Source organism: Babylonia areolata, chromosome 12, assembly GCF_041734735.1.
Source record: "Babylonia areolata isolate BAREFJ2019XMU chromosome 12, ASM4173473v1, whole genome shotgun sequence".
NCBI classification, from domain to species: Eukaryota; Metazoa; Mollusca; class Gastropoda; order Neogastropoda; family Buccinidae; genus Babylonia; species Babylonia areolata.
This window is the reverse complement of record NC_134887.1, coordinates 19,755,041-19,767,540: the sequence shown is the minus strand read 5'-3', so window position 1 is coordinate 19,767,540 and position 12,500 is coordinate 19,755,041. Positions and strand designations below refer to the sequence as shown.

Here is a 12,500-nt window from a genome sequence, read left to right as displayed (position 1 = left end):
GTGTTGTATTGTGTTGTGCTGTGGTCTGTTAGAGTGTGGCGTTGTGTTGTATTGTGTTGTGTTGTGGTCTGTTAGAGTGTGGCGTTGTGCTGTATTGTGTTGTGTCGTGGTCTGTTAGAGTGTGGCGTTGTGTTGTATTGTGTTGTCTGTTAGAGTGTGGCGTTGTGTTGTATTGTGTTGCTGTCTGTGTGCGTGTGTGTGTGTGTTAGTATGTATATATATATATATATATATATATATATATATATATATATATATATATATATATATGTGTGTGTGTGTGTGTGTGTGTGTGTGTGTGTGTGTGTGTGTGTACAGTCCACTACAGTGTGGCGTTGTGTTGTATTTTGTTGTCGTGTTGTTGTCTGTTAGAGTGTGGCGTTATGTTGTATTGTGTTGCACTGTCATTGTGTTGTGTTTTGTTGGTGTTGCGTTGCGTTACGTTGCGTTGTGTTGTGTTGTGTTGTGTTGTGTTGTGTTGGACCGTACTGTACTGTACTCTATTGTACTCTATTGTAGTGCGTTGGGTTGGGTTGCGTTGTACTGCACTGTTGTACTGGACTGGACTGTATTGTACTGGAGTGCACTCGCACTGTAGTGGACTGTACTATGCTGCACTGCACTACACTATACTGTATCTTACTGTACTGCACTGTAGTGCGCTGCACAGTACTATACTGTGTTGTATTGTAGTGGAGTGTAGTCTATTGGCACTGTACTGCACTGTGTTGTACTGGAGAGCACTGCACTGTACTACGTTGCACTGTATTTCACTGCATTGTACTGCACTGCACTGTACTATACTGCATATACACCATTACACTGCACTGTACTGTACTGTACCGCACCATGCCGTATCATATGATATCGCATCGCATCGCATCGTACCGTGCTGTATTGTATTGTATTTTGCATTGCATTTTTTGTGTTGTATTGCATTGTATTGCATCGTATCGTATTGTATTGTATTTGTATTGCATTGTATTGTATTGTATTGGAGCTGTCTTACTCGTCACAAAATATCTTCTTTTTCTGTACGGAGTTCAGTCTGCTCCCTATGTATCCATCTAGTAACCCGATCTTCTATCTATCTATCTATATATATTTCTCTCTCTCTCTCTCTCTCTCTCTCTATATATATATATATATATATATATTTCTCTCTCTCTATTATATATATATATATATCTGTGTGTGTGTGTGTGTGTGTGTGTGTGTGTGTGTGTGTGTGTGTGGTGTGTAAGAAAAATAATAAAAGAATAACAAAACGACAAAATGTCCTCATTTGTTCCAGACTGAAATCCTGCCAGACATCCCCTTCCGGCTGAACCCCAAGCCAGAGTCCCCTCCAGTGCCACCGGTAGCAGACACCAAACCAGTCACCACCATCACGGTTGACATGGCAACCAGTCCCATCTTTCCCTACGACGAGGATCTGAACCTGAGCCCCGTGGGGACCGCATCTCCGGACCTGTCCTGTACCCTCGGGTGCACCTTTCTCACGGATCGTGAAATGACCATGAGCGTCAAAGACCTCGCCGACGAGGTGGCGTCGTTCAATATCAAAGACCCTAGCTCTGACGCGATCGTGACGTCGAGACAACCCAGAAACGTCACCGCTGAAGAAGCGATGTCACAGGACATCAAACAAATCGTCAAGGACATTCCAGAGGTGAAGGTCATCAGGCGGGTCATCAAAGAGAGACCCAGACCGAGCATCGTGGAACCCCTCGCCAGATCGGTCAGCTTTTCGGAAAGACCTCGGCGAAGAACTCCTCTGAAACGGTACCGGGACGTGCCGAGGTTCGGCCTTCTGCCCTCCACCACCCCCACCACCACGAGCACGGGCATGGTGAAGGTGCAGGACCCCCCCAAACCCATGGTGACCAGCCTGTTCCCCCGCCACCCGGACACAGCACGCCCCTTCAGCAAGCCCGAGGAGTCACCACGGAAACGCCGGAGTTCTTCCATTTCCGACCTGACGGAAGTCGGTTCCATCTTCTCCTGGCACGACAAGGAGTTTGAGCGCAGAACGGCGCAGTCTGTGGACATGGACTCGGACAACGTCGGCCCCACGAGCTTCTTCCAGATGAAGAAGTCCAAGAGCTTGCTGGATCTTCTGAAGACTTCGAGGAGAGACGACCCGAACTGTAAAGCTTCTGAACTGAACGCCTTCTGCCAGAAGCACAGACAGAGCCACATGGATTTCAAAAAGGGGAGCTCTTTCAGACGCAACATTTCTCAGGAGTTCGAAGAGATCGATAAGGGATGGAAGGACATTGTGAACACTCAGGTCATCGACGATGCAGAGTATGAGAAGTTCGCCAGTCGTCGGAAACCTGCCACACCGTCCACAAAGAAGCGCCCCAAAATCACCTCCCCGAGGGGTCACAGGGAACTGAGGTGCTCTCAGACGGACAGTGGAAAACTGTATCCTATGTTCGTCAACGTGGGGTCACAGGCAAAGAAGTTCGGACGCGCCTTGCATCACAACAGAAAACTATTGAAATCGAAATGACGAGACTCGATCCATCGCAGTGATTCTGCAGTTGTTTATTGATCCATCACAATAATTCTCTAGTTGTTTATCCATGGAGAGTCTAAAATAAACTATCTTGCAGAACAAAAGCAAACAAAAAGTGTACTGATTTCCACAGATGTTAATGCTGCTGAGGATAATTTCGGATACGCCATGTGGAAAAATCTGGAAATAGAAATAACAAACTTAATGACTAAGTCTGTGATACCATATTTGTGTGTAAATATTGGCTTGCTGTTTATCCAGAGAAGAAACTTCCATGACAATGCGACAATGAAAAGATCTTACCCTTGCTTGGTTGCAGGTCATTCAGGTTAATTTTTCAATCAAAGTTGAAAAACTGAAAGACCTAACACGTGCTTACAATGCATGTGGTGTGTGTTTTCTTTTTCATATGAGAACACAGTGATATACTGATAATATGGGCCATTTAATGTTTATTCCAACAGCTCAAGTGAACATGGAGAAGTGTATATACTTGAAATATTACTTCGCGGGGTTGTGATTTTTAGTGCCTTGCTCCCCAGAGAAAAACAACAAGAATATCAGTTGTTGAAGGTGAAAAGACAAAGCAGCCCCTGATATCATACAATGAAATGTAACTGGTGTTATTATTAACAGAAAAAAGCGTGATCTTTTTCGCAATTCTGTTCTTAATTGTTCAAGTCAATTTCCAAGCGAACTATGATATACCAACACGAGAGAGAACCGTTGGTGTGACACGATGTCAAAGAGAAATCAGAAGGACGAGCTATGTTGTAGAATTAAGGACTGGTCGCAAGTCTCCAGTGTTGTTACATCATTTCGCCCCGTTTCAACAATCAAAAACACTAAAAGCAAGTGTTGTACAAAGTGTACCTCGTGACCCAGTGACCTACAATACACTTCCTCTTCCTGTCACTGTGACGTGGCGGTCTCTCATTGGGTAGGCTTTACGGCGGTGAACATGCTGCTTGATTGTCTTGGTTATTCATTGAAGAAGGGAGGGGGGGGGGGGGGGGTGAGGACAAGGTAGCGAGGGGGGAGGGGGTGGCGGGGAGGGAAGGGGGGTTGGAACATTTTCATGTTTGGATATTTTGCTTTGCATACAAGGATATTATCAGGGAAAGTTTTGATACATTGCTGCTATTGTTAATACTCCTACTTTTTTCTAAAACACACACACAGACACACATACACACAAGCGCGCGCAGACACACACACACAAACACACACGCAGGCACACACACACGCTCGCGCGCGCAGACACACTAACGCACACACACTAACACATTCACACACACACATACTAGCACACACACACACACTTACACACAAACACACACACACACAGTCACACTAACACACATACACACACACACATTCACATTAACACACCCACACACACACACACACACACACACACACACACACAAACACACAGGTCCTGTCACCCAGCACCCCCTCGCCCTCTCTTTTCACAGTCTAATATCACCGATGGTGAATAGATACAGAATGAAATCAACCAAGTCAAGAAATACGTTTCTCCTCATCAAACAAATGAACTGACCACCCCGAAATGACCCCTCCTCTCCCTCCCGCTTCTCGCTGTAAATTAAACAGGACAAATTGGCCTATAATGTGGTATCGATTATTAATGACATCATGTTATGGATGAATTCACAAGGTATTTTGTAGTTTGTATTTCATTTTATCACAACAGATTTCTCTGTGTGAAATTCGGGCTGCTCTTCCCAGGGAGAGCGCGTCGCTACACGACAGCACCACCCATTTTTTTTGTATTTTTTCCTGCGTGCAGTTTTATTTGTTTTTCCTATCGAAGTGGATTTTTCTACATAATTTTTGCCAGGAACAACCCTTTTGTTGCCGTGGGTTCTTTTACATGCGCTAAGTGCATGCTGCACACGGGACCTCGGTTTATCGTCTCATCCGAATGACTAGCGTCCAGACCACCACTCAAGGGCTAGTGGAGGCGTAGAAAATATCGGCGGCTGAGCCGTGATTCGAACCAGCGCGCTCAGATTCTCTCGCTTTCTAGGCGGACGCGTTACCTCTAGGCCATCACTCCACATAAAAGTGATAGTTATGACACATCTTAATTGCAACTTAGAAGACTTTGCATCCACAATGTTAAAGCCTCGATCATTAGCATTTACAGCGTGTTGGTAGTGAGCATAAAAGAACGGAGATCACTTTGTTTAGAAATAAACAAAATGTCTGTAAGTTGTAATACTTTTATATTATACATTAAACACAAGTATTTTTAGTTGTCGTTGCAAGAATTCATCTTTCGTTGTTATGTATTAACAATAATGCATATGACGTCGGTTTTTTTTAGGACTATTAAGTTGGTTGTGTGTTCGTTTATTTGTTTGTGTTCTTGTTTATGCCTTTCTGTTTTATCTTTCTTTCCTTGCTCCAAACTGGTTTTCAGAATTCTTCATTCTTCACCTATCCTTAGGTTTGTTGCGAAAAAAGACATATGACAAATTATTCACAGTCGTAAATATACATGACCATTTGAACAAAAATGAAAACGAGACAGGGTGGTAAATATTTTCGGATGAATAGTGAACGATTTAACGAATGTAATGATCTGACAATACCTAGAATTAAATAGAAGAGAAAAAAAATAAACAAGTAACAATGAAATGAATAGAAAAGCAAACAGACAAATATCAGTTAATAATCTAAAAATTAAATAGATAGAGCCAATGACGATCTAATCGACTACCTACACATTCAGCCACTTGCACACGTGGAAAGATATAAATATACTGACAGATTCCTTTATTTTCGAGGATAATAGATAAGCATTGGTGTATTTGTTTTTCATCCATTCCTCGCACTCAACATTTCTACACAATGTTATGTTTCGTCAAATAAAAACTATAAATAGAAAAACAAATCCAAGCGACTACATGATTCGTGACAACGATCGTGTCATAGAAAAACAAATACCAAATAAGCAAATATTAATTGAATGTTGAGTGACAGTGAGACACAGAGGCTGACTGACACACAGAATCGGAATCAGAACTATATTCAATATACGACTAAAACCTCCTTTGATGGGGTTTGTGAACTTCTGAATAAACACAACATATTCTGTAGCAAAAGAAATCACAATTACAAACACAAACTGTTAGTGAACAATCTTGACAACCCTCACACACACACACACACACACACACACACACACACACACACATTATGGGAAATAGCAAAAGGATATATTCATTCATGATTCAGCAAACTTTATTTGAAATGCTCTGTATATCTTATATAAATCGCAATATTCCGAATTATGCGTTCCTTTCAAGAAGTCAAAAGAAAAGTCAAGAGTAAGTATGGTTACTGTGATATTTGGGCAATATGGTTTGGTATCTCAAGTCGTGAAAAGCAATAGAATCAAATGAATTGCATCTTACCCTCAATTAGAGTCTTGCATATTGAACAGCTTATTGTATTTATATATATATATATATATTTCTTTTTTTGAAGACGATGCACAGCGAAACCGGATGTACCAAAACGAAATCCTGTGATAACATTTCTAACGTATCTGTTTAAATCCAGTATCTCATGAAATGACATGGATTTGTTTATTGTTTTTAAGGAAATTCCAGTTCTGCTACTTACTGCTGACACGTCTTTCTTTCAATATATCTTTATTCATAATCAGTTTTTCCATACACACATGAAACCACGAAGCTTTGGAACCCAATGATTTCTTCATTTTTCAGCTGAATTTAACATTTCATATCCATTGAAAGATAACCTGTGTTATTCCAGTCTCATCAAATATAATCAGATTCCATCCAATGCAATAGACAGAATAAAGGACAGAGAAAAGCTATCACGTTAACTAGAAACAAAATCATTTGGTGTTCTAGCACTCACACTAACGTATTTTTTAGATGAAAAAAAAAGTGAACACTCTCTACCACAGATGCGGTATTTTCTAGACCTAATATTTCTGCAGAGAGAGAGAGAGAGAGAAAATGAGGGAGGGCAGAGGGATCTTTGCTGCTGGGGTCTTTGTTCAGTTGTCTTTCTCTTTGTCCAGTGTGTAGCGGCATTTGAAAGAAGAGCCCGCCATCTTGGTGTCGTAGACTTCCTGCATCCGGGATATTTGCTCCGGCGTGAACCAGTTTTTCCAGTCTCCCACCTCACCTTCATTTTTTTTCAATGTGAAACCAGGAAAAAAATCAATCAAATATATTCTAACATAATTAAGAAATTAGTTAATTAACTATGAACTTCTTCTTCTTCGTTTAGTCTAATATCATCATCTTAAATGAACGGACTAAAAATAAATAAACGAACTCTTCGTGGGCTGCAACTCCCACGTTAACTCGTATGTACACAAGTGGGCTTTTACGTGCATGACCGTATTTACCCCGCCATGTAGGCAGCCATACCCCATTTTCGGAACTAGGAACAATCCACACTATTTCAGTCTATTTAACGTCATTTCATGCAACAACCCAGTATATTATCACCACCACTACTACAACTACTGTTGATGCTGCTGCTACTACTACTACTGCTGGTGCTGCTGCTGCTGCTGTTGCTGCTGCTGCTGCCACTAGTGGTGTTTTTCAAAGCGCTAAACCCTGTTTTTAAGAAAATAAATCAAAGTGCAAATTCGTTTGTAAGAAACCAATAACTCTAATCATCCAATTTACACTTAATGTTTCAATTTTTACATGTCAGTATGAGACGGTTCCGAATGCCAGAAATTCGGTGTCATTTTAAGCCCGCTTTAACCGGTGTTAGCTTATGATATGCTCGTTTGTGAAGGCTGTCATCTCGCTGTGATGAAATTGACTTTAAGTGAAATGATTTCATCGGAGAACAGCGAAGCATATTCCATCACAGATGTGAATTTATCAGACCAGTTAGCGTGTTCTGCGGGGTTGGTATAGATAAAGCCGAAAAGAATGGGTTTTACTCTTTTCTCTTTTTTTTTTTTTTAATGTATTTCAAACTATGTTGATTCAATACGGTGGTATTCAAGTATGTCGATACGTTTGAAACTGATATTCTCATGAATAAGTAAACCTGAATAAAAAAAAAAAAAAAAAAAAAAAAAAGATCTTAAAGGTAAGTACCTCAAGTCATTATTCGGGCTTCTAGTTATTCTTTTGTATTTGTATTTCTTTTTATCAACAGACTTCTATGTGTGAAATTCGGGCTGCTCTCCCCAAGGAGAGCGCGTCGCTACACTACAGCGCCACCCATTTTTGTTTGTATTTTTTTTCCTGCGTGCAGTTTTATATGTTTCTCCTATCCAAATGGATTTTTCTACAGATTTTTGCCAGGAACAACTCTTTTGTTGCCGTGGGTTCTTTTACGTGCGCTAAGTGCATGCTGCACACGGGACATCGGTTTATCGTCTCATCCGAATGACTAGCGTCCAGACCACCACTCAAGGTCTAGTGGAGGGGGAGAAAATATCAGCGGCTGAGCCGTGTTTCGAACCAGCGCGCTCAGATTCTCTCGCTTCCTACGCGGACGCGTTACCTCTAGGCCATCACTCCACTGTGTTGGGATTGCATAACGTTAGTTTGGTTCAGAAAAGAAAAATCAGTTACATCAATTCAATATGCACAAAAAGTAATGACCGCACTATAGATTCCGGCACACTGATATCATTTCACCAGGGTGAAGCAATTAAAGAAGTCAGATACCCAACATGCACACCCCCGAAAATGGAATATGGCTGCCTACGTGGCGGGGTATAAAACGGTCACAGACGTAAAAGCCCACTCGTGTACATTGGGTGAACGTGAGAGTTGCAGCCCATGAACGAAGAAGTTAAATCACTGTGCTCACTGATAATGATTGCCAGTTGAGCAGTGCTGCACCAAGAACCGGCTCATTTCATTCGAATTGGGCGCATGTCAGATCAGGCGATGACGACGATGACGATGACGATGGTAATGATCATCATCACCATCATCTTCGCAACACACACACACAGCAACAAAGCGGTGCAAGGGAGACAACTGTCCACATGTCTGGACGTCCCTTGTCACACAGCCTTTAACGCCCCTGTCACATTCAATTGGAAAAACCAGAGAACGCTGGCCATAAAGGAGAAGCGTGAGCGAAGGAAGCAGGGCTCAACTTGTGGAGACGTTTTTCCCTTGCAACACCTGTGGGAAGTGCTGCGCATCCAGAATCGGCCTCTTCTCCCATATGAGGACACACACAGACAGATAAGCCTGCCTGCCTACTCATCCGTCGGTCCGACGGGAGACTCCATCACAGTCAATTGTGTAACATTCAACATGAGGAGATCGAGACAAACAGATATAACTAAATAGATACATATATAAATAAACAAACAGATAAACAGATAAATGAATAGAAAAATAATTTTGATATGTCAAAAGGGAGATCCAACGTTTCCATTACCGAAAAACATTCTTCTTAATCTTCATGTTTGCCTTCGTGGGAGCTGACTCTTTTTCGTTCCTGATCGGTTTTTATTTGTTTGTTTGTCGTTGTTGTTGTTTGGGTTTTTTTTGTTGTTGGTTTTTTTTCTCAAGGCCTGACTAAGCGCGTTGGGTTACGCTGCTGGTCAGGCCTCTGCTTGGCAGATGTGGTGTAGCGTATATGGATTTGTCCGAACGCAGAGACGCCTCCTTGAGCTACTGAAACTGAAACTGAAACTGTCTCGTCGTTTAGGCAGCTGTACTCCGTTTTCATGTTTGCCTTGGTGGGAGGTGTCTCATTCGTTAATGATCGTTTCGTTATTGCGGTTGTTGTCGTTGTTGTTTTTAATCCCGTCGTTCAGGCAGCTGCACTCCGTTTTCAGGGGTACAGAGCATTCCCATCACGTTGCGAAACGTTTGCGGATTGCGGGCAGCCGGTCACTGAACGAAGTGTGCCGCAGCGGCGGTTGAAAGGCTGAGCAGATGTGCAGCGACACTACGTCAGATGTGTCTCCATCTGCAGGGCTTTTCTTCTTCTTCTTCTCCTTAACAGTACGCTGGTGATGGTTACTGATGTTGTTGTTGTTGTTTAGATATCTACAGCTGCGGCTTCTTCTCCTTCTTCTTCCGGTGATGATGATGATGATGATGACGATGATATTGGGCAGTGTCATTATCATTATCATTAGTAGTTGTAGTAGTAGCAGTAGTGGTAGTAGTATCATCACCATCAATATTCATCATCACCATTATTATTATTATTATTATCATCATCATCATCATTATTATTACATTTTCTGCACACATTCTTCTTCTTATTGCTGCTGCTGCTGCTGCTGCTGCTGTTGCTGTTGTTGTTGTTGTTGTTGTTGCTTCTTCTTCTTCTTCTTCTTCTTCTTTTCTTCTAATTATCATTATTATTATTTCTTCTTCTTCTTATTATTATTATCATTCTCATTACATTTTCTGCAGACATGGATCATCATCACCACCAGTAATATCGTCATCTTCTTCACCATCATTATCATCACCATTTTCTTCAACAACACAACCATCACAATCAATACCATCACGATCACTATCACCATCGCCTTCTTCTTCTTCTTCTCCTCCTCCTCCTTCTTCTTCTGCTCCTCCCCCTCCCCCTCCTCCTTCTTCATCAACATAATCGTCGTCATCGGTGTCATGAAAACAAACGCACCTTTTCTATACATGACAGGATCTCCTCCATCGGTGGCGTGCACCTGTCCTTTGCGCTGCTTCATGCTGCCAAAGTCACACATCTCACACACCTTCCGGAGGAAACTCTCTTCGTGATTCTGGCCGAGAAACCGCGAGAGTCTGGTCACTTCCGCCATGGGATTCTGTAATTTGGAAAAAAATCGGAATAAAATAAAGAGGGAGAGTGAGGGAGAAATTAGGGTGGGGTGAAAGAAGTGAGGAAAGATGGGAGGAGAAGAAGAAGGAGGAGGAGAAGGAGGAGAAGAAGAAGAAGGAGGAGGAGAAGAAGGAGGAGAAGAAGAAGAAGGAGGAGAAGGAGGAGGAGGAGGAGAAGAAGGAGGAGGAGAAGAGAAAGAAGAAGAAGAAAAGGAAGAAGAAGTAGAGGAAAATGAAGAGGAAGAAAAAGAAGAGGAAGAAGAAGAAGAGGAAAAAGAAGAAGAAGTTGAGGAAGAAGAAGAAGAAGAAGAGGAGGAAATTTAAAAGAAAACATGTATACAGTGTGCACATTTCTTATTTTTCCATAGAAAAAAAAAGAAAAATGTATTTGTGTTTGTATTTCCTTTTTTTTTTTTCATTTCCTTTTTTTTTTTTGGTTCCTTTCTCTTAAATTTTTGTTTGTTTGTCACAACAGATTTCTCTGTGTGAAATGGATTACATCTTTTTCACTTTTTTTTTTTTTTTAACCAATGAGCAGGTGAAATCACCACCTCAAATCGATAATAAGCGATGTCAGATATACTCTAAATCGTAATATGGTGATCGTTTTAACATCGATTGCTTGACGACACCCGTAAAGTAAATAAATATATGAGTAACTAATCTGTGTAATGACATATGTTACTGGATAATTTAAATCTACGACGCAGATTACTGAATCTATGTCGTCTTCATTTGGCACCAGTCGTCGTTCCAGTTCCACCAAATTTCTTCATGTCTGTGTGAAAGATAAAGCAGGGAGACACACACAGAGAGAGACAGAGACACAGAGAGGGAGACAGAGAGAGACAGAGACACAGAGAGAGAGACAGAGACACAGAGAGAGAGACACACACACAGAGAGAGAAATGAAAGATGCCTTCCTACCTCCTTTACATCCTCATAGGACAGGGAGAGAAAGGACTGGAGAGACAGAGACGGACAGAGAGAGACAGAGACAGACAGACAGAGGGGGATTCACAGACATCCCTCAGCCTTCCCACCTCCTTCACATCCTCATAGGACAGGGAGAGGAATGACTGGGGAGACAGAGACAGACAGACAGAGACAGACAGAGAGAGACAGACAGAGAGAGATTCACAGACATCCCTCAGCCTTCCCACCTCCTTCACATCCTCATAGGACAGGGAGAGGAAGGACTGGAGAGACAGAGACAGACAGAGAGAGACAGACAGAGAGAGACAGACAGAGAGAGATGCACAGACATCCCTCAGCCTTCCCACCTCCTTCACATCCTCATAGGACAGGGAGAGGAAGGACTGGAGAGACAGAGACAGACAGAGAGAGACAGACAGAGAGAGATTCACGGACATCCCTCAGCCTTCCCACCTCCTTCACATCCTCATAGGACAGGGAGAGGAAGGACTGGAGAGACAGAGACAGACAGAGAGAGACAGACAGAGGGGGATTCACGGACATCCCTCAGCCTTCCCACCTCCTTCACATCCTCATAGGACAGGGAGAGGAATGACTGGAGAGACAGAGACAGAGAGACAGACAGAGGGGGATTCACGGACATCCCTCAGCCTTCCCACCTCCTTCACATCCTCATAGGACAGGGAGAGGAATGACTGGAGAGACAGAGACAGACAGAGAGAGACAGACAGAGGGGGATTCACGGACATCCCTCAGCCTTCCCACCTCCTTCACATCCTCATAGGACAGGGAGAGGAATGACTGGAGGGGATCAGAGGCCATCACACGCTCCCAGTCTCTCGTGTAGTCAAACCACGACCCGTAGTCCACTGGGCACAGCAAGACACACAGACACAACAACACGAAAAGAAATGAGTATACACACACACACACACACAATCAATCAATAAATCAATCAATCAATCAATAGAAAAGAAAGACATGTATACACATACTGTACAGGAAAAAAAACCAGCCATACTAATTAGAAATAAGGAAGACATAGCGATATGGAAAAAGAAAAGGAGGAAGGAAGGAAAGAGGGAGGGAGGAGGAAAGGAAGGAGGGAAGGAAAGAAGGAAGAAAGGGGGAAGGAAGGAAGGAGGGGAGGAAGGAAGGAAGAAAGGAGGGAAGGAAGGAAGGAAGAAAGGAGGAAGGAAGGA

The 12,500-nt window shown here is 42.5% G+C and overlaps 2 protein-coding genes across 4 annotated transcripts in view; one reads left to right on the top strand and one right to left on the bottom strand.

The window, feature by feature from the left end:
- LOC143287856 (uncharacterized) overlaps positions 1-3,496 on the top strand; it is a 5,909-nt gene extending 2,413 nt beyond the window's left edge. The window contains exon 2 of the mRNA XM_076596094.1: positions 1,295-3,496. Within this exon, the coding sequence (XP_076452209.1) occupies positions 1,295-2,518 (1,224 nt within the window). The 3' untranslated portion in view covers positions 2,519-3,496. The remainder of the gene's footprint in view (positions 1-1,294) is intronic.
- Positions 3,497-5,305: 1,809 nt separating this feature from the next.
- Positions 5,306-12,500, bottom strand: part of LOC143288429 (sulfotransferase 1B1-like) — a 15,636-nt gene continuing 8,441 nt past the window's right edge. For 2 of the 3 annotated variants that reach the window (XM_076596905.1, XM_076596906.1), the window contains exons 4-6: positions 12,064-12,167; positions 10,187-10,349; positions 5,306-6,715 (exon numbers count right to left, since the gene is read on the bottom strand). In XM_076596905.1, coding sequence (XP_076453020.1) covers positions 6,585-6,715; positions 10,187-10,349; positions 12,064-12,167 — 398 coding nt within the window. In that variant the 3' untranslated portion in view covers positions 5,306-6,584. The remainder of the gene's footprint in view (positions 6,716-10,186; positions 10,350-12,063; positions 12,168-12,500) is intronic. The other variant, XM_076596904.1, reaches the window with a different exon arrangement.